Source organism: Pleurodeles waltl, chromosome 6 (genome assembly GCF_031143425.1).
Source record: "Pleurodeles waltl isolate 20211129_DDA chromosome 6, aPleWal1.hap1.20221129, whole genome shotgun sequence".
NCBI lineage: Eukaryota > Metazoa > Chordata > Amphibia > Caudata > Salamandridae > Pleurodeles > Pleurodeles waltl.
Genome location: NC_090445.1, coordinates 168,423,305 through 168,450,933, shown reverse-complemented (window position 1 = coordinate 168,450,933; position 27,629 = coordinate 168,423,305). Strand labels below are relative to the sequence as shown.

General features: G+C 42.3%; 1 protein-coding gene across 2 annotated transcripts in view; it reads right to left on the bottom strand.

The window, feature by feature from the left end:
- The window catches only part of PSME3 (proteasome activator subunit 3), a 201,045-nt gene that overhangs the window by 142,511 nt on the left and 30,905 nt on the right, over positions 1–27,629 (bottom strand). The window contains exons 3-6 of one of the 2 annotated variants that reach the window (XM_069237733.1): positions 24,292–24,354; positions 22,205–22,309; positions 13,628–13,676; positions 6,064–6,176 (exon numbers count right to left, since the gene is read on the bottom strand). In XM_069237733.1, the coding sequence (XP_069093834.1) occupies positions 6,064–6,176; positions 13,628–13,676; positions 22,205–22,309; positions 24,292–24,354 (330 nt within the window). Of the gene's footprint in view, positions 1–6,063; positions 6,177–13,627; positions 13,677–22,204; positions 22,310–24,271; positions 24,355–27,629 lie in introns of both variants that reach the window. The other variant, XM_069237734.1, reaches the window with a different exon arrangement.

Below are 27,629 nucleotides of genomic sequence, written 5' to 3'. Positions count from 1 at the left end.
GCTGAGGGTGTACTTTTTGTGCTGACCTGTGTCCCCCCCGGTGCCCTACAAAACCCCCCTGGTCTGCCCTCCGAAGACGCGGGTACTTACTTGCTGGCAGACTGGAACCGGGGCACCCCCTTCTCTCCATTGAAGCCTATGCGTTTTGGGCACCTCTTTGACCTCTGCACCTGACCGGCCCTGAGCTGCTGGTGTGGTAACTTTGGGGTTGCTCTGAACCCCCAATGGTGGGCTACCTTGGACCAAAAACTGAAACCTGTAAGTGACTTACTTACCTGTTAAAACTAACATTACTTTACCTCCCCCAGGAACTGTGAAAATTGCACTAAGTGTCCACTTTTAAAACAGCTTATTGTGTTTTATGTGAAAAGTATACATGCTAATGAAATGATTCAAAGTTCCTAAAGTACTTATCTGCAATACCTTTCAAATGAGATATTACATGTAAAATTTGAACCTGTGGTTCTTAAAATAAACTAAGAAAAGATATTTTTCTATAACAAAACCTATTGGCTGGATTTGTCTCTGAGTGTGTGTTCCTCATTTATTGCCTGTGTGTATGTACAACAAATGCTTAACACTACTCCTTTGATAAGCCTACTGCTCGACCACACTACCACAAAATAGAGCATTAGTATTATCTCTTTTTGCCACTATCTTACCTCTAAGGGGAACCCTTGGACTCTGTGCATACTAGTCCTTACTTTGAAATAGTACATACAGAGCCAACTTCCTACAAGAACAAAGCTGCATGAAGAGGTTCATTTCTGTACTGCCTGACCTTTCTTTGCTCCAACATACCCCATGTGGAACACTTTTGTGCAGTCAAGGTAGAACAACGCTCTTTTTGGGTCCAGATGGTGGAGTCACTCCTCCACATTCTTCTAAAGAAAAGGAGCGTAAAAGGTGGGCAGGGTGACTAACTGTCCCAAATGGAATGGGGTCACCACTTTTGGTAGGAAAGAGGCTCTAAGCGAATCACTACTTTGCCTGGAAACAGTCAAATGTGGTGGGGGGGGGGGGGTGAGCTTGAGTGACAAAGCCTGCTCACTCACCCTCCTGGCAGATGTTATTGCCACTAGAAAGACTGTATTGATGGTCAGCAGCCAGAGGGAACAATTGTGCAACAGTTCAAAGGGAGTTCATATAAAGGTAGGTGAGAACAAGATTAAGGTCCCACGGAGGCACATTAAAGGGCGAAGGGGGAAACATATGTACAAGCCCTTAGAGAAACCCTGCTGGGTAAGGGTAAGAATGAAGAGACGAATATTAGAAAGAGGCAGCAAGAGGGTCAATAGACTTTTCTGTACAATATAATACAAACTTACCATCTGCAGGTGTGTACCGTCTAGTGGAGGGACGCCTGGCTGCCGGCATTAGATTACAGACATTGGGTTGAAGATCAAAGACTGTCAACAGTCGCAGCGCAATCTACATGCAAGACGGCGGAGAGTTGACAGGTTCTGGTGGAGAACCCTCCCTGCTACAACAGAAGATCCTCACTAAAGGGCAGGCTGATAGGAGGGTCGGTGCTCATTCTCAGAAACTCAGGATACCAGACTTTCCATGCTCAGCCTGTGGCCACAAGGATGACTTCGGCCCAGCTGTTCATGATCTTGTTTAGAACTCTGGGTGGCAAGTCATACAGGAGGCCTGAACTCCAACTGAAATGAAAAGCATCTGAGAGACTGCTGCCAACGTGCAAAACCGCCGACATTGCAAGTTCTCTTTGGAGAGAAACAGATCTGACCAAAGCTCTCCTCACTGCTGAAATAGACCTTGTGCCACCTCCAAATGGAGACGTCACTAGTGATCTACTAGGCATCAGCAGCTGAGTTCATCTGCCCTGCCGTTTAGAGAACCAGCCAGGTGTTGAAACGCCAAGGTAATGCCCAGCTGTTCTAGCCATTTCCAGGGACACAGGGCCTCTTGACAAATGTTTAACAACCCTGCCCTGCTTATTGCAATACCACATGGCAGTGCAGGTGTTCACAGACAACAGCACCATCTTCCACTTGACAGAAGGAAGAATTGCTTAGAATGCTAGTCGGATCTCTCGGAGCTCCAGCAAGTTGATGTGGAGTCTGGATTCTGCCGGAGATCAGAGTCCTCTGATCGCCACCTCTCCAAGATGACCGCACCCTCCCAGAGGTGAAGCATCTGTCACCACTGTGAAATCTGGTTGGGGAAGGGAGAGAAGTCTTCCTTTGACCCAATCGCAGTTCGTCAGCCACCCCTGCAGGTCTTTTGCAGTTCCCACTGAGATCTGGACCACGTCAGAGATTTCCCCCCTGATGCTGCACCCACTGCAACTTCAGGTCTGCAGTGCCCACATATGCCATCTGGCACGATTCACCAACAGGCTGTAGGAGGCCATGAGACACAGCAGCCTCAGTCACTCTCACCAAAATCCACAACAGAGGCTGAAATTTCGGTATCGTAGTCTGAATATCCTGGACTTGGGAGGATAAACCCGAAACTACGCTGTGTCCAGAACAGTCTGATAAAATGGAGCATCTGAGAGGGAGTCTGGTGTTACTGCGGCACGTTTATAGTGAACTCCTGAAAAAACTGGAGGTCTGCCATAGTCTGAAGGTGGGAGACGACAGCCTGGGGCAAGCCCGCCTTCAACAGCTAGTCGTTGAGATAAGGGAAGACTGATATCCCTGACCTCTGTAGATGAGCTGCCACCATCGCCACTTTGGTGAACACCCGAGGGGTGCTGGTAAGGTCAAAAAGGAGCATGGTGAACTGAGCAAGGGTTCTGATGAGGAAGCACCAGGCTGAAGCACTTCTGCTAATAGGTTAGTCTTGACCGTCAGCGAGGGAAGTTCAAGGTCTTCACCACCAATGCAATACAATGCTCCCTCCTCCGTAGCCACAGTAGGGGGGGGGGAGGGAGAAGAGTGAGCCAGTTCCTCCTTGCAATCCATAGATGTTAGAAGTGGTGTTCTAAAGGGTCCAGTGACCCTCTCCAATTCTTCCCCTATACCGGACTGCTTCGATAAATGCTCAGGCAACAACCTAGGACCAACTGGCCCTGTCAACGCTGAGTCAGCAGTGATCAGCATTGTTGCAACTCATCGGGGATGAAACTGGGGCCAGTGCCAACAGGAGCATCAGCACCAGGACCGGCGCCAGAGAATGATGCATTAGCAGGACCGGCGCCAGTCCGGATACATGATTGGATCTACAAGACCTTATTGGAGCAGGAACCAGAGCCACTGTTGCGAAACCTACTGGGACATCCTACAACCACACAGGGCCTGGAGGTGCTGTGGAGGGGTCAGCCTGCTCAAATACGCAGTGCATGGCCTTGTAGAATTCCCTTACGTGAGCGGGGGTCCGTCCAGCTCCCTGAAATGCAGTGAAGTGCGAAGTCTGACCTGACAACGGACCCACAGAACCATGCCTGGAACATCTATATTCGGAGGTTGTCGCGTCAGCCAAGAGACTAGGAGAAGTTGAAGCATGCTTCGGCTTCTTAAGCCTCTTCCAAGTGTCCCGATGACCTGGAGAGGGACGAAGAGAAATTGCGGCTCATTGAGTGGTCCAGCTGCCTTCTTGACGGGACCAAGATCTCCAAGGAGTCACGCTAAGTGGCATAGACTACCAGGCCACACACCGCTTTAACGACCACTCTCTCAAAGCCTTCAGCGCCATGGTCCAGTAGTCCGAGCACAACTTGGAGTCATGACTGCGCTAAAAAAAAAAAAAAAAAAAAATTGTCAAAAAGCAACAGACGGTAGCTTTTTCTCCAGATCAGCTCTAAATGGTGTGGAAAGAAAGGGACTGATGTCCACTCGCTGAAGTATAGAAAACAATTAATTAAAAAAACACTAAGTGCTGGCAATGGATGGTGTGCCAGAGAACCCCTCTGGAAGAAAATGTCCAGCGATCAGGGTTCTGGGAATAATGAAGCTGATGATTGGAACAGAAGTCCCGTGTGATGGCATTGGGTTCCTGGGAATAAGTAACTTGCCAGGAACATACAAACTTCCATTTAGGATATCTACCAACGTATCTGCATTACATACAAAGGCAATATGGAGGGCTTAAGAAACCACCAATCATTTAAACATGGTAGTCCAGGCTACAGAAAAATTGCATTGTAGTTCTTCGTACATAACAGACAGTTAATATTTGCAACTATGGTCTGCAGTACCAATAATCATAGCTTAGGACTGAATTGGAGTAGTTTATACTGGGTTACTTGTTCTAATAGGATCTAGGTGGCACACACAATATTAAACTGTCTGCACAGACGCCAGCTCAACACAAAGAGACATCTAATGTGCTGGTAGTTTAGTCTACAATTAAACCAACAACAGCATGTAAAGCCAGGGAGAAATCTGTGTCAATAAAAGTGGGCCAACTATTATACAAACTAATACATGAAATATCACAGAAATCAATACACAGTGATACAGGAGTTCTACATGCAGTCCAGGCTCCAAGATTCCTGCATCTGAGAATCCAATCATAAAAATGGCAGAGCGATGAGGTGGTGGCTGTGAAAGTAATGAAGTTCACCAATACCGTGGATAAACCCGAGCGTCAAAAGAAAGGAGAAATAAGAATTTAAAAAGATTAAACTAATTCATCCTCATAAAAACATGCCAATTAGCTAATGACAGGTAGGGGACTATAAGAATTTAGCATGATAAGTGCACTTTTTCAAACCTAATTCAGGCATGCGAGTCAAACAGCCAATCAAGATCCTGGAAACACAAACAGACTTTAACACAGGAGATGTTAGGTCAAAACAATAACTTTTCCACAGGTACAGAAAGTCTAGGGTAGATTAAGTAACCCTGAACTCATGAGGAGCCACCTCAGAAGCATACTCCCACTATCATATAATGAGGATCCTATACTACTACAGTGATAGATCACCTACCCCTGTAGGATCCACAGCAGACCAGGTACTAAACAGACGAAAGGCAGTTTTTGGCTCCTTGATTTCTTTCCCGCAATATTTTATTTTCCTTACTAGCTGAAGCCTACTGACCTTCCAATTCCACCCAACACTAGATTCTTAACCTTGTTAAGCTTAACTCCCGTCTTCGCCTAAGGCAGTGGTTCCCAATCTGTGGTCCAGGGACCCCTTGGGGTCTGCAAAGCCTTCTCAGGGGCTCCGCGACTGCTTAGAAAATTAAATAATATTAACAGATTAGGTCCCCCAGCTTGCAGTGATGACTCACTGGGGAGGTCCCCAGATTAAAGTGAGTCAGAGGGTGTCCCCGGGTTCCAGTAATGATAAAGTGGGGGTCCACAGAAGTCAAAAGGTTGGGAAACACTGGCCTAGGGGGTATTAACTTGATACTTCACATCTCAGTCAGCCTCAACTCCACTTTGGCTGCTACTCCTACATATTCTCCAACTTCATAAGCTTTTACCTTTGAAAATGCATGCACGTCTCTGCCCATTTGAATCTCATCTGTGCTAATGCTCGCAATGCTGAACCTTTCGGGCATTAATGATCCATGATAACACTACTCTTTCTTCTGCCTTTAAGCCAAAAATCAATGTACTTGCCGCAACCCTGAGGCTGCTTCCCATCAGTCACTGTTCAGTGCTCCGAGTTACATAATTTAAGCACATTCCTCATGTTAAAACAGAAGGTAACTTTACGCCAGAGTTTAACTACAGCAGCGTAAACCCATATGTTATATCTTAATCCCATTTTTCAGATAACATATCCATCATTTTTCCATTTCACCCAGCAATATTTTACCTGTATTCCATGACTTCAGATTTTTGTTATTAAATATCTTCTCCTCACAAATGAACAGGACTGGTTTGAGCAAAGGAAGATTCCAGACAGTGGCAGTTATGCAAAACAATCTGCATCAGATGCCCAAAAAGTCACAAAACAAAAGGGAATTAGGGCCATGTGTACGAACACATTTCCCCATAGACACAGAATGGGCAAAACTGCTTGCTACATCTGGCCCTTAGTGAGACAGAGGACAACCCATTAGGATGCCAACATAAAAACAGCTGGAAGGGGATTACAATAAAAAAATATATATATATTGCTATCACTTGGTAAACACTTACTGTGTTGCATTTTTCAATAAGCAGCCGAATTTCAGGTTTCACTTTCTCAATGATTTCTACAAGTTTCTGGTTGCTCTTCAACATTCCATTTGGCATCACAAACACTTTAGTGCCTATTGACAGGGGAAAATTTACGATAAATAAAGTTCATGATAGTGCTAAGAAACGTCTCTGCATTACTGACCACTTGGAAGAGCAGTTCAGTGGTTAATTTGAAAAATAAATAAATAAAAATATAGAACATGAATAAATAAGTACAAGGGCCCTAGTTTTATTTTAGAAGCTGGCCAACATTAGGGTGGTGGGGCTTCAAAACTACAACTACTGCATGGATTCCCCTTTCCTCCGCTATCCTATGCCTCCATCTGTTATCTTTACATTTGGTCAGTTTTCTATTCCACTTCTCCTTTCTCCCTTGGGTCAAAGTCAAAAGATAACCAATAAGCATGGGTCCGCCCCCCCCAAAAAAAAAAAAAAAAAAAAAAATGAAAATAAAGGCTGCTGGTGCTCACAAGAAGCCCAAATTAAATACTAAAAAAAGATCATGCTCTGTCTGGCCTCCTATCACAGAAGTACCTTATATGAACAATTGAAGTGAAACATTCTTTTGTAAAGGAACAAGAGTAGAGCAAACTACTAAAGTCTCATTGGTAAAAGACAACTTGATATTACTGTACAAATGGTGTACAAAAGGCTTGACATTCTATTTGCAATTATATACTGCTGCCTACTCATGATGAGGCGCCTAATATTTATGGACAGGTAAGACATGTTTTTTTGCGGGTTAGGACACTTGAGCACTAAATTGTCAGAAGCAGAAACGGACAAGTGCCTATTGACCCATGTTTTGTGCATGTATAGCAGAGGCTGCTCATAAGGTGTCACTACAAGTGTGTAGTCTATGTATGATTGTAGGAGAGCATGCGAAAAGGGCAGAGTCCATGCCTCTGCATAAATACAATCGGTTTCGAGGTCCATCCATTGATATCCTTTGAGTATGGTGCAAAGAGGTATGCCTAGAGGTGAACTAAGAGTTATCTTGAAGAGCAATTTGAATCATTTAATTATAATGCCTTAGAGTCCATCGTTAAGTGGTAGAGGAGCAATGCAAACAAAGAAAAAATTGAATTACCCTGTAAGTATATGCAAAAAGCGTAGAAGATTCACATGTTCAGCATACTCCTACATCTAGCGTTGGGTCCCTGACATTTGCAACTTGTTTTTCTTCAAGAAAGTCACAAGACCCGTTGGGCACAATGCAGTAGCACACTGGCTCCACCTCAGATTGCCTATCGTGGAGAGGCGTATATGGTAAGTGGAGTTCAGCAAACAGTGTAGTGTGCAAAGTGAAGAAAGTTAAAGGATATGGGAAACATCAGTGATCGTGTCTATCTCCATAGAGGAGGTTGGGAACATGTGAATCTACAATGATACACCCTACAAACAGATGGTCAAAGGATACGTAACATGTTCTGTTTGTAGTATGTGTGGCTGTAGATACTCTGCACAGGCAAAAAAGCAGTTCCTCTCCAAAGTGGTGGCAAGCCAGCAGGTGTTGCAGATGTTTGAAAAACTCTTCTTAAGACTTAATGGCCAAGTAAAGCCTGTTGATATGCAAGAACATCACAACAGTGACATACTAAAAGACAATGCTTGGTGTAGAAATGTGGCATTAGTCAACGAGCAGCCTTGCAGTTATCCATTAAAGGGATGTTACTCAGAAAAGCCTAGCGTTGCTCCCTTTGCGTGTAGATAGCTCTAGCAGACACGGGGTGCGTGCCCATAGCCTTGTCAAAGCAAATCTACACACGCAACTATCCACTCAGATATGCCAGCTTTAAAAATGGCACGGACCCTAGTGGAGTTTGCCGAAGGCTACAAAAAGTTGAGCAGACTTTCTAAAAGAGCTTATTTATATCAATGTACTAAGTGCTCGCTTGAAAGGCAGTGTGGACGGCTCTTTCCACTACAGACTCGAGTTGTGGGAAGGCTGGCAGCTTAAGGGTCTGGCCTAAAGGGAATAACAACCTTGGGCAGACATTTAGGGTTGGAGTAAAGAACGATCCTATCTTTGTGAACTGGAATAAACTGTTATTTGAGTGCAAAAGCCTGAAGCTCCCCAAGGTGTCTGCAGGAAACGGAGATTAAGAAAGCAAATTTCCAAGTCAAGGACGCCAATGAACAGGTGCAGGGGTTTGAAAGAAGGACCCAGGAGTTGTGTGGGGACAAAAATGAGGTTCTAGACAGATGTCAAAGGCATCTTTGGAAGTTTTACCATCTTTAGACCCTCAAGGAATGCCTGAATGAATGGTATTTTAAAAGGGGGAGCATGTTGTCCATTTTGGAGGTATGCTTCCACTGTTAGACGTAAGCTTATGTATGCGTATATAGCAATGCATGAACCTTTTCCACTTAACAGCATAGCAGATGTGAGTAGAGGCTTTCAGCTTCCACAAGATAACTATGCATTCTTCTGGGCGATTGAGGTAACCAAACTCAAAGAAGTTAGGTGCTAGATCACAAGGCTCAGCTGCTCAGAATTTGGGAATTCAAGCTGGCTTGGATATGTGAGAACTGACAACTAGAGGAATTCTGAATATCAGGACTGCCACACCCAGGTTGGTGCCACCTGAATGTGGGTCATGGACACTTGCAACATCTTCCTCACCAAGTACAGTGTGAGTGAGTGTGTCGGCAAATATAGACCGGTTCATCCACAGTGCATTGCAATGGACTGTGGGCACGCTTACCTGGAGTTGAAGTGTCAGTGTTTTTCGAACTTGAAGTGGAGTACCTGTTTGTGGACTTGATGCGCCCTGCTGAGCAGGTCTGCCAAGTCATTTTTACAACTTGGTGTTAGGCCACTGAAGGACCATTGCCAGCATCAGTCGCTAAAGTCTGAAGCGCCCCACCCAGAGGGCTATTACCGGTTGGACACCAGACACCTATTGGAGCTGTGCTCAGTCAGCAAAAGGCATTTTGGGGCTCAAGACTGACCAAGAGGCACTGTTGAGGCATGTGGTGTCAAGAAGCTGGCGTGTGGAGCGCTGACCTGAGGAATCAGACCTCCTCCACAATGTCTAAGCCCTGGAAGATAGCTTCCTGACTTTCTTCTCCTTGAGCTGCTGCAATTCCAAAGGGCTGAGCTTCCTACTCAGCACCTGGCATGTCTTCACCTTCAAAAATAACAGGTGTCTCAGACAAGGTTTGCCTTTGCAACTTGTAATGACCGCCCCCTCCTTTTTTATCCCCTTCCGATACACTAGGATTTTTTTTTGCAGCACAAAAAGTTAGGCTTCACATGAAGTCACCTTATTTTCTGGGGAGAAGCAGTGATTTCTGGCCCAGTAGTGGCCATTCCAGATAAATAGGGTGATAAACCTAGGGCAGAAGTGGAAGGGAGTGCATTCTATAATGCTGCCCTAAGTGCATTCTTGGGGGGGGGGGGGGGGGGGGGGGGGGGGGGCGGAACTGGTGAAGTACCCCAAGCTGTTTGAATTCCTGGTGTCACCAGAGGAAGCTCTCGCCGAGTAGTATTGCGGTTTATGTTACAGGGTTAAAAGAGTGAGCCACTGAAACCAAGAAGGAATAGAAAAGGAAGACCAGTTGAGTATTAATGTGATGATCCTTGAGCCACATTCTTGAAGGGCTGAGCCCATGGCAGAAGTAAACAATCTGAAGTGGAGGCAGTATGTCGATTCACTGTGGACACCTTTTGTGGCTCAAACGTCTTAAAAGAAAAGCAAGTTGAAAACATCGGGGCTCAAAGCAAGATGAGTATGTAGAACGTGTATCTATAGCCACACAGGCAACAAACTGCCTATTATGCAACAAGCTCAGAGGATTCCCCCAGAAGTTGCATGTAGTGAGCACCCCAGATGAATGGACATTACACAAGCAGCCATTTTTAAAGTTTTGATGGGTCCATCATGCAGGGAACGGAGGAATAATTATTTTGGAATAGCAGTAAACCCCTCCATACAGATGCTTAATTGTTTCTAATGGACACCAGTGAACATCTATTGGCAGATTTTAGGTCACAAATATAATCCTGACACTGCTCGAATTACTGCTAACCACCAATGCAGAAGTAAACTGCTCTACTGTAATGAATCCCATGGGGCTTAGTGGCTCAGGAACAGGGACACAGCAAGAACTCTACAGGGTTAGTGACAAGCACACAATGGGCCAATAAACTTCGCAGGACCAATCTTAGTCTCAAAAAGTAGGAGTAATGTAATTTGATAAACCAAAGGAGTAAAATTATATGGAAAAATCTGTACACAAGAAGCTTAGAAAATCATGGATCATACAAGCATTTCAGCTTGGCATTAAAGACAAAATGGCAGGCTGAAACTAGCACCCCAACCATGCTGAGCATAAGCTGGTTTATTACAAAAAGTTTAAAAAAAAAAAAAAGTTAAAAAAAACATGCATCTGAAACACAAGAGTTCAGTCTTCTAATCAGTAGCATTGACAGTGAAAGCAGGAAAAGTGGTATGTAAAGCAGAAGAAACTAGTTTTGAGGCCAAGCAGCGCATGTCATTCTACGTTCCAGTTTTCATCTACTGCACATCCATGGGTTTGATTATGGCTCTCAAAGCAATAGAGAAGAATCCCTAATAAGGATGGCTGACTTGATAACCTGTTGTGGATGGTAGTGCTGCAGGAGTGCTGGGACGGATAGAGCGGATCAGGGTACCAACTTAAAGTGCTTGTTAGTGAGACCTTTGCCACATTAATACGTTTACTAGATGATGAGATTACTTTTTGCATGCTGTAAGGAAATGCCTCCTTGGCATGGTTACCCCCTGACTTTTTGCCTTTGCTGATGCTACGTTTTGAATTGAAAGTGTGCTGAGGCCTGCTAACCAGGCCCCAGCACCAGTGTTCTTTCCCTAACCTGTACTTTTGATTCCACAATTGGCACACCCTGGCATCCAGGTAAGTCCCTTGTAACTGGTACCCCTGGTACCAAGGGCCCTGATGCCAGGGAAGGTCTCTAAGGGCTGCAGCATATCTTATGCCACCCTGGGGACCCCTCACTCCGCACAGACACCATGCTTGCCAGCTTGTGTGTGTTGGTGAGAACAAAACGAGTAAGACGACATGGCACTCCCCTCAGGGTGCCATGCCAACCTCACACTGCCTATGCAGTATAGATAAGTCACACCTCTAGTAGGCCTTACAACCCTAAGGCAGGGTGCACTATACCATAGGTGAGGGCACCAGTGCATGAGCACTGTGCCCCTACAGTGTCTAAGCCAAACCTTAGACATTGTAAGTGCAGGGTAGCCATAAGAGTATATGGTCTGGGAGTCTGTCAAACACGGACTCCACAGCACCTTAATGGCTACACTGAAAACTGGGAAGTTTGGTATCAAACTTCTCAGCACAATAAATGCACACTGATGCCAGTGTACATTTTATTGTAAAATACACCCCAGAGGGCACCTTAGAGGTGCCCCCTGAAACCTAATCCAACTACCCGAGGCTGACTGGTTCTAGCAGCCTGCCACACTCGAGACATGTTGCTGGCCACATGGGGAGAGTGCCTTTGTCACTCTGTGGCCTGTAACAAAGCCTGCACTGGGTGGAGATGCTATCACCTCCCCCAGGCAGGAGCTGTAACACCTGGCGGTGAGCCTCAAAGGCTTACCCCCTTTGTTCCAGCACCACAGGGCACTCCAGCTAGTGGAGTTGCCCGCCCCCTCCAGTCACGGCCCCACTTTTGGCGGCAAGGCCGGAGGAGATAATGAGAATAACAAGGAGTCGTCACTGGCCAGTCAGGACAGCCCCTAAGGTGTCCTGAGCTGAAGTGACTAACTTTTAGAAATCCTCCATCTTGCAGATGGAGGATTCCCCCAATAGGGATAGGAATGTGACCCCCCCTCCACTTGGGAGGATGCACAAAGAGGGTGTACCCACCCTCATGGCTAGTAGCCATTGGCTACTAACCCCCCCAGACCTAAACACGCCCTTAAATTTAGTATTTAAGGGCTTCCCTGAACCTAAGAATTTAGATTCCTGCAACTTACTGAAGAAGACTGCTGAGCTGAAAACCCCTGCAGAAGAAGAAAGTAGACACCAACTGCTTTGGCTCCAGTCCTACCGGCCGGTCTCCTGCCTTCTAAAGAAACCTGCTCCAGCGACGCTTTCTCCGGGACCAACGACCTCTGAATCCTCAGAGGACTGCCCTGCTTCAAGAGGAACAAGAAACTGCTGAGGACAGCGGCCCTGTTCCAAAAAGACTGCAACTTTGTTTCAGAGGAGCAGATTTAAAGACCCCTGCAATCCCCGCAAGAAGCGTGAGACTTGCAACACTGCACCCGGCGACCCAGACTCGACTGGTGGAGAACCAACACCTCAGGGAGGACCCTCCGGCGACTCCGAGACTGAGTAACCAAAGTTGTCCCCCCTGAGCCCCCACAGTGACGCCTGCAGAGGGAATCCCGAGGCTCCCCCTGACCGCGACTGCCTGACTCTAAAATCCCGATGGCTGGAAAAGACCCTGCACCCGCAGCCCCCAGCACCGGAAGGATCGGAACTTCAGTGCAGGAGTGACCCCCAGGAGGCCCTCTCCCTTGCCCAGGTGGTGGCTACCCCGAGGAGCCCCCCCCCTTGCCTGCCTGCACCGCTGAAGAGACCCCTTGGTCTCCCATTGAAACCTATTACAAACCCGACGCTTGTTTGCACACTGCACCCGGCCGCCCCCGTGCTGCTGAGGGTGTACTTTCTGTGTGGACTTATGTCCCCTCCGGTGCCATACAAAACCCCCCTGGTCTGCCCTCCGAAGATGCGGGTACTTACCTGCTGGCAGACTGGAACCGGGGCACCCCCTTCTCTCCATTGAAGCCTATGCGTTTTGGGCACCACTTTGAACTCTGCACCTGACCGGCCCTGAGCTGCTGGTGTGGTGACTTTGGGGTTGCTCTGAACCCCCAACGGTGGGCTACCTCAGACCCCAATCTTAACCCCGTAGGTGGTTTACTTACCTGCAAGAACTAACAATACTTTACCTCTCCAGGAACTGTGAAAATTGCACTAAGAGTCCACTTTTAAAACAGCTTATTGTGTTTTATGAAAAAAGTATATATGTTACTGTGATTATTCAAAGTTCCTAAAGTACTTACCTGCAATACCTTTCAAATGAGCTATTACATGTAGAATTTGAACCTGTGGTTCTTAAAATAAACTAAGAAAATATATTTTTCTATAACAAAACCTATTGGCCTGGATTTGTCTCTGAGTGTGTGTTCCTCATTTATTGCCTGTGTGTATGTACAACAAATGCTTAACACTACTCCTTTGATAAGCCTACTGCTCGACCACACTACCACAAAATAGAGCATTAGTATTATCTCTTTTTGCCACTATCTTACCTCTAAGGGGAACCCTTGGACTCTGTGCATACTATTCCTTACTTTGAAATAGTGCATACAGAGCCAACTTCCTACACATGCTGTCCTGACCAGAACCAAGCAAAATAAAAGCTGTAAGACAAAACAGCAAAGAAGCCCAAGGCCATGAAAACCGAGGAAGAAGCATGCATCTATAATCGTACCGGATAAACAGTCTTCACCTTCGTCCAACTTCCTCTTTTTCATATTTGGCTGAAAATTATTAAAAAAGTTTATTAAAACATGGAAAAGACTTCCATACAATGATTTTATACGTTCAATCAAAAACCACAGGCCTCCCTCCCAAAGCAGTAATGAGACCATGTTAGTTACTATATTGCAAAGTCTCTGTGGCATGTATACCTTGGAAGAAAATGTGTTCAATTTGTTATACTAGAATGGATACGAACCTGCTAAGAGACTCCTGCCTTGTGTTTTGGCTCTGCATCATCATATCCAAACAGGACAAGTTTCACAGTCAAATATTCTAAGGGTAACCCCTACAAATAGGATAAGGACTGTGTTTGGCACAAACACAATCCAATCTAGAATTTAACTAAACTCATTTGTAATTTGGCCTGCTGAGATACCATCAGAAAGAGTAGGATAGAACGTAACACAACTAGTCACACCGAGACCACCTTTGTAATCAAATATTTTAAAAAAAAAATCACCTAAGCAATATTTCAATCAAAGTATTACCTGGTTCAAAGCTAAATCCATACAAATACAGCATTCTGTAAGTGCATTACCCCCATGAACGCAGCAAAATGGTTTCAACATAAGCTAAAATCACAGAAATTGTGGATGTATTAATTTCCAAAATAAAATTTAATTACAGAATTTAAAAAATATTAATTTGACACTTCATTCACTTAGGAGTCTGACACCAGACTCCAGTTTTGATAGACTACAAGAATGACCAAACATTTCCAAGCATTCGGTTAAGGTGTTTGAAGCACATCCTCCAAAACTGTACCTAATATGTAGATCTGATCAACGAAAATCAATTGATCTTACCAAGTGAAAGTTTTTATACACTGTGTAACAAAACCAAACTTGTTAATTATGCATTTCTAAAGTATTAGAATTAATATCTCCTTTACAATAATAGTAAGCTCTGAAATGGTTACTGGAAATGTTAGAGCACCAATGCAGGAAATTTAAATAAAAAAAGCTTCAATTCTGAAAAAACACACATCACACATTCTCAGAGATAGTGTCACTAGTATATCCAAATACAATTCCCAAGTTAACATTTAAAATAAAGTTGCTCAAAATGAAAGCAACACATTTTCTGCAAACATGAATATTATAACAATAATTAAGTTTTGCAGGGCACGGAGGCAGAGTAGCTCAGCCAGACCTCAAACTCAAAAAAATGCTCCACCCAGAAAACTGAGACCATACCTCCAGGGTTAATGGGGTAAAGCAAGACCCCGCTAGCAAGTTCGAGAAGTTCAAGCAATTCATTGTGATATCTCCGCTTAGTTCCAGTGTCAAATCCACAACAGGGTGAGACTGAATTTAACCCCTTGACTACAAAGTAACATGAGTGCAAAAAACTTTGGAAGGAAGCCTGCGCTCTGCCCTCCCAACAACATTTTATCAATGCCAATCAGGCTCTGTATTGAAAAACCTGAACACCACAATGCGATCCTGGTGGAAACCAGAGGAGTGCTCATGGTGAGAACCTGAGGAGGACTCATCACTTTAAGTACAAACTCTGATGTCTAGTCGAATACTGAGTCTCAGGAAACCTTAGCAGTCCCCGCTCTGCACAGAATAAGATTTATTTATCTGGGATCAGACAATGCATTGTTTGTTACATACCTTTTCGGTGACACTTTTTGGAAAAGGAGAAAAAAAAAAAAACCACACAACAATCAGGAGCTTCTGAACTAAAAAGAAAAAAAACTTTAAGCCTAAAGATACAACTTTTAGTTTGTCAGTGCAAACATTGCCCTGGAAAATAGTGGCTAAGCGGAGAGAAAAATATTCTTATAAACAGATTTACGAAGGTGGGCCTTTTAGCTGCTCACGACTGAGAACCCAGTCTAACAATTTATTGGACAGAACCATCTGACATTAATCACGGATTTGGTTTTTAAACAACGAATGCTTATTTTTCAGTTTAAAGCGTTCTCACTCTGATGATATATGAAATTAGAAAGGTTAATGAAAAATGTAAACCTCATGCATCTAAGTGCTTAACAAGCAAAGAGAATACCTTTGAGGAATGAAGATAAATTTGGGCTCTGCTGCAGATTATGCATACTCGTTTTTTCTGATAATTGTAAATGGTGATACTATGCGTCTGCAGCTTGCACAAATATTGTTAGGATAAACTACGTGGCTGTTTTTAAAATGTTTTAAAAATACAGAGTATTTCAATAAATAACCTGCAAATCAAGACAACAGCGATGTACTCCTTGTGCGAGCAGCTCTGTAAACACAAGGACACCCTCGAGCATAATCAGTCAAGCTGCTTAAACAAGAACAAACCGAAAATAAAGATCATTGCACAGAAAACTTGCAAAGTGTTTCATACATGAGGGAGAAAACTAATCTATCCTCGCTACTTAGGAGGGATTTTCGCTGACAAATCTGATGAAATGTACTTGATTTGACTCGGACTACGGTGATTTCCGTAATGAAAAAGCGCCTGAGCAGCATCTGGCTCAGCCCAGTCCTCACAGCAGACCTGTGTTTGTTTGCTTTAGTTTAAGTGTGTGTGCTGCATTGCGACCGCTGTTACAGCGGCTTGAGGCCTGGAAATTATGTTTAAAAGCGAGAGGCGTGGTGGGTGAACTTTTATTAGTAAAACACTCTGAAATGTTTAAAAGGTTACTAAATGATACAGAAACAGATCAAGGGTTGGTGAGGAAGGGAATAAAGAAAGCCACAAATTCCTGTACGAGGGATCTGCAGGCGGAAAGAAGTTAACAGGCTCGGGGGAAGGGTGGCAGAAGATGGGCATTGTGAAAACAGAGCAGTGTTTGGTTTCCGGTTAAGATTTATTTTCAATAATGAAGCAAAGCATTTTTTTCAAAGTCACAAAATAGAACAGAAAAGGTGAGAGGGAGTGTGAGGAATAGAACAGACAAAGTCACATGTAACTGCAGGTGAAAATAAGTAATAGATTTGGAGCAGTGGGAGGAGGATGCAGTGTATGTGAAAACAGGAGCGCTCCAAGACAAAGAACAGCAGTTTATCTACTTTGTTTCAATGCATTACGGTTCTTGCGCTTTCAATGTACGCAGGAGGTTCTAATGAGTGAGTGCAGACTTCGGAGGACACCTCGAGCCCACCCCCGGACCTCCTGTCTGAAGGGCAAAATGAGACACCAGCAGAGACGTTGCCGCAAATAGTTATGACAAAAATGCAGCAGCAGGGGGCAGAAACAGGTGCCCTCATGAAACAGCCTCTAACATTTGACCTCAGTCTTTGAATGCACAGCACATGTAAGCAGAGAAGAACATCATTCAGAGCCCTGTTAACAGAAACAGACTGGAGCCATTGAAAAATCCAGCGCTCTGGTCAAATGCTATTGGCCTAAGAAAAAAGTAATCCCCAGGCACATGCTACATAGGCCCAAGTGGAAGGGTACATGTACTAGGCCATGCTCCAGAGGAGTATACAACTGTGGAAGAGGAGAGACAAAGAGGAAGAATTCACCACTAGCAAGCAAGGTTTAAGGACACTGAAACAAACCAGTGAAAAAGAAGAGACCCCACAAAGTATAGAAGTATATACTAAAGTATATACAAGAGGTCTTGAATACTCGATCTAAAAATGGGATTTCACAACTACTGAAATATATTTAAAAATGTTTGTTTAGTTGACTTGGTCATTTAAGTGTTGTGTTAGGAAAACCAGACACCATAAACAGCAGGTACCACGGTTCACCTTACAAAGTCCTGGAACTCCGCAGTCAGAAGGAAAATTAAGACAAACTGACCTTTGACCTCTGTCTGGGAACATAGAGCAAATGTGACATAAGAATAAGATTCAAAAAGCATCTTTTAGTGCCCCTCCACTTTATGACTGAACAGAACGCCGGTTCTTTGTCAACTCGCCAGAAGGGGCGAGTAAGTCCTAAAAATAGCTCGACCGTATCAAATATGACTAGCCATTGCAAGTGTTCGAGTAGAGCCCTGGATATTATATATAGCCTTTCCCAACTGAATTTTTTTTTATATATATATATATATATATATATATATATACACACACATATACATACACATATACATACATATATATACATACATACACACACACACCTAAGCAGTTACTCCCAGCATGAATGCCTGCACACAAACTCAAGTAATGGTCCCTCATGCATCATGAAGAAGATTCGAATGGAATATGAACGGGCTAATTAGGAGGCACCTAACATAAGAAAAAAATTATTATTTCTTTTTTTTTTTTTAAACTATGAAACAAGCACTTAAGTCTCTTCAAGTAAAGGGGCAAATATGGCAAGTGGAAATCATAGGAATACTCCCTCTGCTGAGGTCATGGAAAAATAACAACTGGACCATTTGTCTGATTCCAGAGAGACTAGGCAGCCTTCTGATGTTATAGCAGAAAAGAGAATTGGCAGCAATGGATGTTTGCCAGACTTGTTGCCTTGATGGATGGTACCACTCTAGAAAGGCAATATGTTTATTTGGAGAGAGTATTTCAGCACACAGTCAATTCCGCCGAGTTCCCAATTTCACATATGGCCTCAACACAGAGTAGACCAGAGGACCCCCTACAGAAACCTTAGACTACTTAACAAGAATTGACTGCGTACCAACAGCAGCCATAGATTCAGGAATCTACTCTGCATCCTCAATCTTACGTTTAGTGAGAAAGGTACTTTGGAGTTTAGGGAAAAGGCTCTCAATTTAAGAAAAATAGACAAGTGGAGATGCTACAAAAGAAGCTAATGCTACAGACTTGTTTCCCTTGCTCTTAAAGTGAAATCAGAGTCATTGGATGAAGCTGGTGCAAGATCCAACGTGATTTCTGAAACCCCGAGTTACTTAAAAAAACATTATTTTTAAAAAAAACACACAAGTGAAGTGTCTCAAAACTTCGGTATAACCTTGAAGTCAGGTAGACCGCACTCCTACACTAAAATGTTAGCACAAGTACATGAGGCAATCAATGACCCAATCTTCATGAACCCTGCAAGCAAGAAGACTCAAAAAAAGATGTTACATTGTTAAAAAAATATAAAAAAAAAAAGAAATAAAATAAAAAATAAAAAAAGAAGAAGAAACTGCAACATTAGCTTCACTTGGGAAAGGAAAGCTAATCATGCCCAATACATATTCTCAGTTATCAAAGTATACAACATCCTTAAATTGTGAACTCAAGACGGAATGTCAGGGTGAAATCTAACCACAAAAGGACCAAATATAAGCATTGCATTGAACTGTAATAGAGCATAGTTTCTTCCCTTACCCCGCTATTCATTAGGGTACACTGACAGTCCTTGTCAAGTTCCAGCCTGAAAGGGCAAGCGCGATGTTCCAAATGTTGACCTTATTCTAAGTAAGACTAACAATATCAAATCAACTAAACTTGCTACATTGTTAAGCACCAAAATAGAGCTAATGGTTAGTACCATTACTCGGGGAGAAAAGAGGCTACCGAATAAGAGCAAAGGAGTCTGACTCAAAAGACCAGCATGGGAAAATTTTAACCCAAGTAACTAAATTCTCAAGAGAAACAGCAATGCTTAGGACTATGAAGATATGGAGAATAGATGAAGGTCAAATTTAGGATGTATAGGGAAAAAAGTGAATCAGCTACAGCTCCAGTGAAATCTGGCCTTTAAAATAAAAAAATAAAACAAAAAAAAAAATAAAAAAAAAACACCCACAACACTTCGTGCGAGACTCCTCAAACAATTGGATTATCATCAGTGCGCCACTTTCAAATCACTGAATAAACTGAAAACCATACTGCAGGAAGCTATATAGAAGAGGTGCAGGAAGTTGGGGATTTCGTTTTCTTTTGATGTTTTTTTCCCCCGACATGTTCAACAAAACTGCCAAAAACAATGGAAAATTAAACAGACGACCCCTAGATAAAATTTTTTTTAAAAAAGTGTTGATCCCTGGTATCGTTAAGTGATGGCCAAGCAACTAAAATGAGTCTTGGAGCCGATTATGCATATGCTTCTGCAGTTTGGCAGGCGAGATGAGTTGTCCAGTGTCTGACCGCAAACCGTGGCACCCAACAGGGATGTTCGTCACTATATCCCAGAAGGCCAAAGATTTGAATAACGTTAGAATAATTTCATTTACTTCCAAAGGTCTTGATCAGCAAAACGCCAAAGCAATAGAAATATTAATTTGAACAATCAACCATCTATTGTATTGTTCAAGAAACCCATGATAGTAAATCTAAAGTGAAGGAAATCTGTTATGCACGGGTTTGTTTTCATCCTCTGGGACACTTTACACAAATGCAGCTATTTTGTTCTCCAAACTGATGTATGTTAAAGACAACACCATGGCCTATGATGATAAAGCGGAAGGAATGGGTTAACTGAAACAGAAAAACTGCTTTGTATAGCTTTTTTTTTTTGTTCTTTTTAAATCCCCTTCCCTCCACAACTGAAAAGGAATCTCAATCCCTTTGTAATCTACCGATTTCTAGATTACCTTGAAAGGAGACCTAATTAAAGGGAAATTGGGACAGTGGTAGCGGAAGTGTTAACTTCAACCACAACCTTAGATCAGACAGCTGTAATCGTTAGAATCATTTAGCTCTAAATAATGAAATTATTTGAAAGATATATGGAAATAACAGTTCCAAACTGATTCCACCAGTATATTGAGGCTGGTTAACTCAGTCACCCATGTAGATTTATTTCCTTCTCATCTATGCTAGAAGTAGTTACACCCAGGCCAACTGAATACGAGTTCTCACCACAGTGCAGCTGTGATTGAAATACACTGAGCGACTTCCGGTGGTTAGACCAATTTCAAGCGTTCCTCTCATCAATTTGATTGCCTTCATTTAAAAACCAGCCACAATCTAATTTGAACCCTGCTTGGCAACTAAACAAATTTGGTTAATTGGATTTTGGAAATAAAATGTTTAAGGAATATGTTTATAAACTTATTTAGGGACAGTTTGGGATGATCATTTCAAAGACTTTCTAGATCAGTACTGGATTACAAAAGTATAAAAAGGTTTTTGCATACTACATCCACAGTTTATAGCAAAGGAGGGGGGGGACAATTCTATACTACAGTATCCTACAACAAAGCATCATATTTCAGTCACAGCAGTGGTATGAATTGGGGGGAAAAGACATAGGATGAAATGCAAACATGTTTATAACCACACACAAATTTATAGACAATCATAAAAAATAAAAAAAAGGACGTAATTAAATTAAAGAAGACAAAGACCACATCTTTACATTAATTATACAATTAATCAACAGGAGCCTGGTTGGAGGCCAACCTCCATCATTTTACAGTGGTAAAATCATGAGCTTTGTCAAACGGAAGGAAGAGAAAAACAAAAGAATTCAACTTTGTAGGCCATTTCATGCAGTTTATAACATAATTGCAAAGGTGGTTGCAAACAGGATTTCTAGGACAGCACTCTTGCTAGTTTACCCATATCTAATTACAATTTCCAGCTGTTAGCAATATATCAAGAACAATTTTGGAAGCTATGGATCTGTTTTCCAGAAACACATTCCTGTGCAGTAATAGTTAGATGCAGACAAGGGTTTTGACCTTGTGAAGTGGGCAAGTGTACTAGTTGTAGCAGTGTTTGGTTATCCTACCTAGCTCGAGGTTAACTGCAAACCTACAGAAAAAGTCCAAGGTGAAGGTTGTGATTAACTCTACAGAAGATGGTTTTACCCAAGTAAAGAGTGTTACAAGACAAGCCTATTCAAAGTCTCAGTATTGCTTGCTCTATTACCACAAGCATCTATGATGAGGACCTAAACTAGCATCCACCAGAAGCAAACATTATTATTAGCTATGGTTATGCCTAGATCAGTAATTATAGCTCTGTGGAAATCATAGGCCACATCTCTGCTTAATGGTTGAAATGCAATCTAAAACTATCCTATTCGCGAGAAATCTCAGAATGAAGCTCTGTACAGGAAATCCCCAAATTATTATTTAAAAAAAAAAAAAAAAAAAAAAAAAAAAAAAACTTTAAAACATCTCTAAAGCAGTTGAAAAAAAGCCACCAAATTAAAAAAAATAATCTAGAGACTGAATTTAGCACATGAAATGCAACCTAAAGGAATAAATTGGCAGTATATTTTAAAACCACCAGTGCCTTATGCACCAAACTTCAGACAAATTAAATAAAGAAACATGGTTAGATTAAGAATTTAGAAAGCTGGGAATTAAAGAGGTAGATATGGCTATGATCATCCCTGGAAACCCAACACAAACACAATCCAAGTACAATAGGGAAAATCATTCGTGGAAACAGTAGTGGAGGGAGTGAACATTTTTCCAGAGTTGCACAATGTGGAGACAGAAAGGGCTCTTAGTGAAGGAAACTCAACTGTGAACTATGGCTCTACAGGCAAACGTTATCAAGCATTAATTCATTCCAATATACAGCATTTATGGGAGAGAAAATGGACATTAGAATGAAGACAGGAGAGACGTGACCCATCTACTCCAAAACACAGAGCAGGCAATCTTGCACATAATTAGGAATGTCTCAATTAATGGCAGCATCAAGCTTACCGTGTCAATTCCATCATGACTATTTGTTAGGAGAATAGGGTCAGGAATAGGAAGATTCATTTCCGAGTGAATCAACGTCAAATCTTGAATGTTTAAGTCTGGTTCCTAAAAAGGGAAACTAGAATTAACTTCATGAAAAGTAACTAAACAGTAGCAATTTGCATACTTGTATAAATCTAACAAGTCCAGCAGTGAAAGGTGTTTTCACATTAACAGAGTGCACTCAGCCTTACAAAATCCAAAGATTACGGAGATAGATCACCTTACCAGGATTTAAGCATTCGATCTTTATCAAACCAATCTCCCCTACTGCTTAACACCAATATATGGAAGGATGGGCTAATGCTGAAAGTTTCCAAATCCTGAAATTAGATGCATTTTTCAATTTTAAGTGACGCATAGTCATTATAGTCAATTACTGCAACCAATGCCTCACTCTGTGCTGGTATTTTTAGATAAACTAATGAAGTTGTACATCACTGAAAAGGTAGTGCTATGTTACTTTCAGATATCAGCTTTCAATACAAGACATTCCGTATGTAAACATGGTTACTAATCAAAAATTATGAAACCATATTCCCTAGTCAAACCGTTATAGAAAAATTATAGAACGGGGATTTTAGCAAAGCCATTTTCTCAACTTTTTAATAAGAAAAGAAAAAAAAATTATACATCACTGAGATTTGGCAAAAACTGTAATTTTGGTACTTTCTTTTTCAAAGTTCAAAGATCATGGCTATATTTCAATACCCAGTAAGTGGTAATAAGTGGTGACAAAACAAAGCACAATTTGGACAGGTTTTTAATTTGGTGTAAAAATGTTAATCAGCTTAAAGCTTAAGCACAAGTTAGCATGAACGTCAACAAATGTTCTTAGCATTCTAGAGGGAAGCAAGAACTTGGACAATTCTTCTCTTTCATAGCCCCCGCTCCCAGAACAAAGCTGGAACAATGCGTTTACAAGCACATTACATGAAAAGCCATGGACTTTTTGGTTTGCTATGGAAAAAAAATAAAAAAATAATATCTTGTTCACTTCTTCATTCAGGTGTTTGTAACTCAAAAGGTTTGTGAAGACTAGTCCGATTCAATAATTTAGTTCCCTGCTTAAAAAAAACACAAAAAAAAACACAAGTATATTATTATTAATATATAAATATATATTATTATTAATATATATATATATATATACACACACACACACACACACACACATATATATACCATATATACATACACACACACACACAAAATCGACCATCAAGTGCTGTAGCACAGGCAGAGGGGCCTTGAAGCATTGGTCCCCTTTCAAGCGAAGACTTGGAAGGTATTACAACACAGTCCGGACACTTGAAGGATCAGTATAAAAGCCCCACATAGCTGCTAATGCAAAGTCAGATCTTCAGAATCTAAGGGTGCTCAGAGACTTAGGTCATCTTATCTCAGCTCGAATGTAAGTAGGTTAACATGTACAGTAATATTGTATATAGATCACTACAACAGATTACGTAGGGATACAACGTTTTTCTGGCTTCAATCACATTGTCTTAATTACGTCATATGTACTGGCCCAAAGTGATCTCTTTAGACAAATGCAATGCTGTTTTTAGTTTTCTGTGTCATGTTACTTGCAAATATAGATAATCCGCTAAACAACATAACAGTGATCCAGCTGTTCACAATCTTCACCGTGACCTAAGTTGTTACGTCCATTGTCATGAAGTCACCCATTCTTAACAGCTATCACACTACATTTCCTTGGCGTAGAACAATTTCAGGCAAGCCAGTTCTTTATTTAGATCAATGGCAGCAAAGGACAGGACATAAACACGCTGAATACAGTTCTTTAAGAGACAGAGCTGTTTACTACTGAAAATGTGAAGTAAATACTTCCTGTCGCGGCTTAAGTGTGTGCAACTTCGTATTTCTATAAAGTAAATTACAGAAGCAAGTATATCTAAATAAGCTCCCCATACATTAGAGATTAAGGGTACCATACGAGTCTGCTGTGATGTTCCCCAATTCTACTCATCATTACGGTACAATACTTAACATTACATTTCTTACATGAAGCATTGACAACTCACTGTGAGGAAGCCATCCAGCTCTAGTAACTTCTTAGGAAAAAAGCTTGCAACCAGGTCTTCAGCCTAAAAGCAATCACAATTTTTTGAAAATAAGCAAACGCAAAAAGGTGGACGGTCCTTTAAAAACACATTTACAGCAACTGCTCTATCCGCACGGTACCATGCAGGCTCCCCAACAATAAAGAGCAGTGTCCAATTTAAAAAAAAACAAAAAAACAAAAAAAAAAAAAATCCTTACCCTACCATCACACCTCACATTTTGTGGAAACAGATTATGGGTGACTAAACTTGCACTAACATCCTCCAAGCTTGTGCGCTGCATCCACTCCTTTAACAAGGCAGTAACTCCCAAAAAAAAAAAAAAAAAAAAACCACACACACAAGTGTCAAAGCCAATAGGTCTCTCTTAAGCAAGCACTACTGGCTTTGCCAATGCGTTTTAGCCATCTTGTAAACCAGCATGGCTAAAAGTTAGTGGCATACAGGAGAGTGAAGTATTGGAGAGTGGCCCGGTGAAGAGTGGAGTAGAGTTGACGAGTGGAGTGGCAGAGTGTGGAGTTGCATAGAGTGGCATACACTGGGGTGATAGTCAACCAGTGTAGAATGCTTTGGCGCAGAGTATAGTGGCACAGAGTACAGTGGCACTGAATTCAGCTGTGTTCAATGCAGCGTCAAAGATCAGAGTGGGGCAGGGTACAGTGGCATAATAGGCTGCAATGGCACATAACAGATTGCAGTGGCGCATAGTAGGGTGACACAGAAAGCAGTTGAGCAGCGTTGATTGGCAGAGTGCAGAGCAGAGCAGTAGAGTAGTGTAGAGTATAATGCCATGGAATGCAGTGGCAGAGAGTAGAGTGGCGTAGAGTTCAGTGGCGGAGAGTGCAGTTTTGCAGAGTAGTGTCAGAGTGCAATGGTGAACAGTGGCGTAGAGTACAGTGATGTTGAGTGCAGGGACAGTGGATCTGTGTAGAATGCATTGGCGCAGTGGTTAAAAGTAGAGTGGCGTGGAGTGGCGCAAAGTAGATTGTTACAGAACAGTGAAGTGGCATAGAGTGGAGTAGGGTAGAGTGCAGTTGCGTAGATTGGCACAGAGTTTAATAGTGTAGAGTAATGTGGTGTGGTGTAGAGTAACATGGTGTTTAGTGCAGTGGCAGGGTGAAGATTAGATTAAAGTGCATACAGTGAATTGGCCTAGAGCAGTGGTTCCCAACCTGTGGTCCGTGGACCCCCAGGGGTCCGTGACACATTCCCAGGGGGTCCGCAGGCCTGGGAGGCAGGCACTTCTCCAGCTGCAGCCTCTGAGGAACACGTGCATGCGTGTTTTCATTTTTATTACTTCCTTTGTTGAGCAGTTTTAAACGCACTGCAAAGCTTCTTGTACTGCAAAAATAAAAGCCTCAAGCTAACTCAAGTGATTAATGTATCTGCTGGAGAGAGATGGGAATTTTGTGCAGAGGCAGTTTTGACTCAAAGGTAGCGCAGATGGTTAATATGCCTGCTGCAAAGAATGTGTATCATGCAAAAAACAGTATTTTATGTGCATGGCACAGTGGGTTATTGCTTCTGTCACAGAGATTCTTTTGTTACTATGCAGTTCATAATCATAATCTACCACAGTGAGCTGTGAACTCCCATTAAAGACCTGCATGCAAACCGCGTGGCACAAATTAGAAAGTTGTTTTTTTCCTAGTCTTTCGTTTTCCTTACGCTGCTAAAAAAGGTTTGCTTGTGTAGAAATAAATTCTTATTGCTAACGCAGTGCTTAATTTGTGCTTGATGTTTCCGGTGCCGAGCACCAGCACTTATTTTTGAGGGCCGGGGCTTATTCTTCTGCCTCAAGCATTTGCTGCGAGTAAAAGACACATATGGGAAAGAAAGAGGAAGGGAAAAACGAAAAAGCGTCACAAAGGGATAAAGGAGAAAGCTGCTAGAGTGAGCTGAAGTGGCAGGGAGTGGCTTTATATGGATTGAAGAGGCCCGAGATGGTTTAGGATTATGCTGCCTCAGTATTCCGTGTACCCACATTTAATTGCAGCAGCCACGTGTTTAGGAGGGCGGCTTTGGGCACCGGCATGTTTTTATTTACAAATTAAGCACTGTGCTAACGTAATCGCTTATCACTGTGCTGTGTTCTGAATCCTAAGTTTGTGCTTCTCCGGACCAAGCACTCTTAGGAAAATGCCTACCAGTGTGGACGACATGTGAATCCTACACCTTGTAGTCCCCTGTAAAGTGCCCTGACACCCTGCAGTGGTATAAGAGGTGCTATAAAACAAATGAAGTACATGTGACAGAGAGGCTAGGGAGAGATGAGAGGCCCTTATGGTTTATTTCCTTTCCCCTTCACTTATTTATGTGAAAAAGCTTTCTCAGATCTTGCATACCTAAAAAATAAAAACAGAAATCGCTCCGGAAATGTAGAATCTGACCTGAGGATTCACCTTTCCTAAATAAAACCAAGCATTGAAAAGGTAGTTGCAGAGATGCAGCGCCAACCTTCCCAATAAAAATGTTTAGATTTTTGCATATTTTTTCAATATAAAATCATTTTATCTTTAGTAATTTGAGTATTTGTTTGGTGTGTACTTGTTATATTTTTTGCGAATTACTGTTTTAATGTTTGAAAATTAAAATGTACAAATTTCTGGGGGTCCCCGGCTTCCAGTAATGATTCATTGGGGGTCCTCAGGAGTCAAAAGGTTGGGAACCACTGGCCTAGAGCTGTGTGTTAGAGTAAAGTGCAGTGGCATGGAGTATATTGGCGTATAGTGCAGTGTTGCACAGTGGCATACATAAGAGTAGCGTAGAGTGAAGTTGTGTAGAACAGATTGGTGTGGCCTTGAGTGGTGTACAGTGCAAAGGCAAAGAGTACAGTGGAGTAGAGTAGTGGCAAAGACTTCACTGGCAGAATAGAGTGGTACAGAGGCGTAGCGTGAAGTGGGGTACAGTGGAGTGGTGTAGAATGAAGGAGTGTGGAGTGGAGTATTCATGGTGTGGCAGCTCACTGCCATTAAAGACAACACATTTTCAAATAAAAAAAACAATTACATTTGCACAGATATACAGAATTACGAATAAAACTACAGTGCAAAGACGAAAGTGAGTGGAAATTGCATCACCTAGTTTAAGGATTAGTTTTATCATAGTAAAGTATCGGTTTTCAACACTTCAGAAATAACAAAAATTGTGCTTCATTTGTGCGTTCATAATTCGGATATGTTCTGAAATACTTACAAAGTTCATTTAAATGTTGTTGTGTGCTAGACAAAAAAAAAAATCCTTTCAACCCCCAGAATCCAGAAGATCGTCACACAAATCCCTTCTCACTTTGAAGTCAA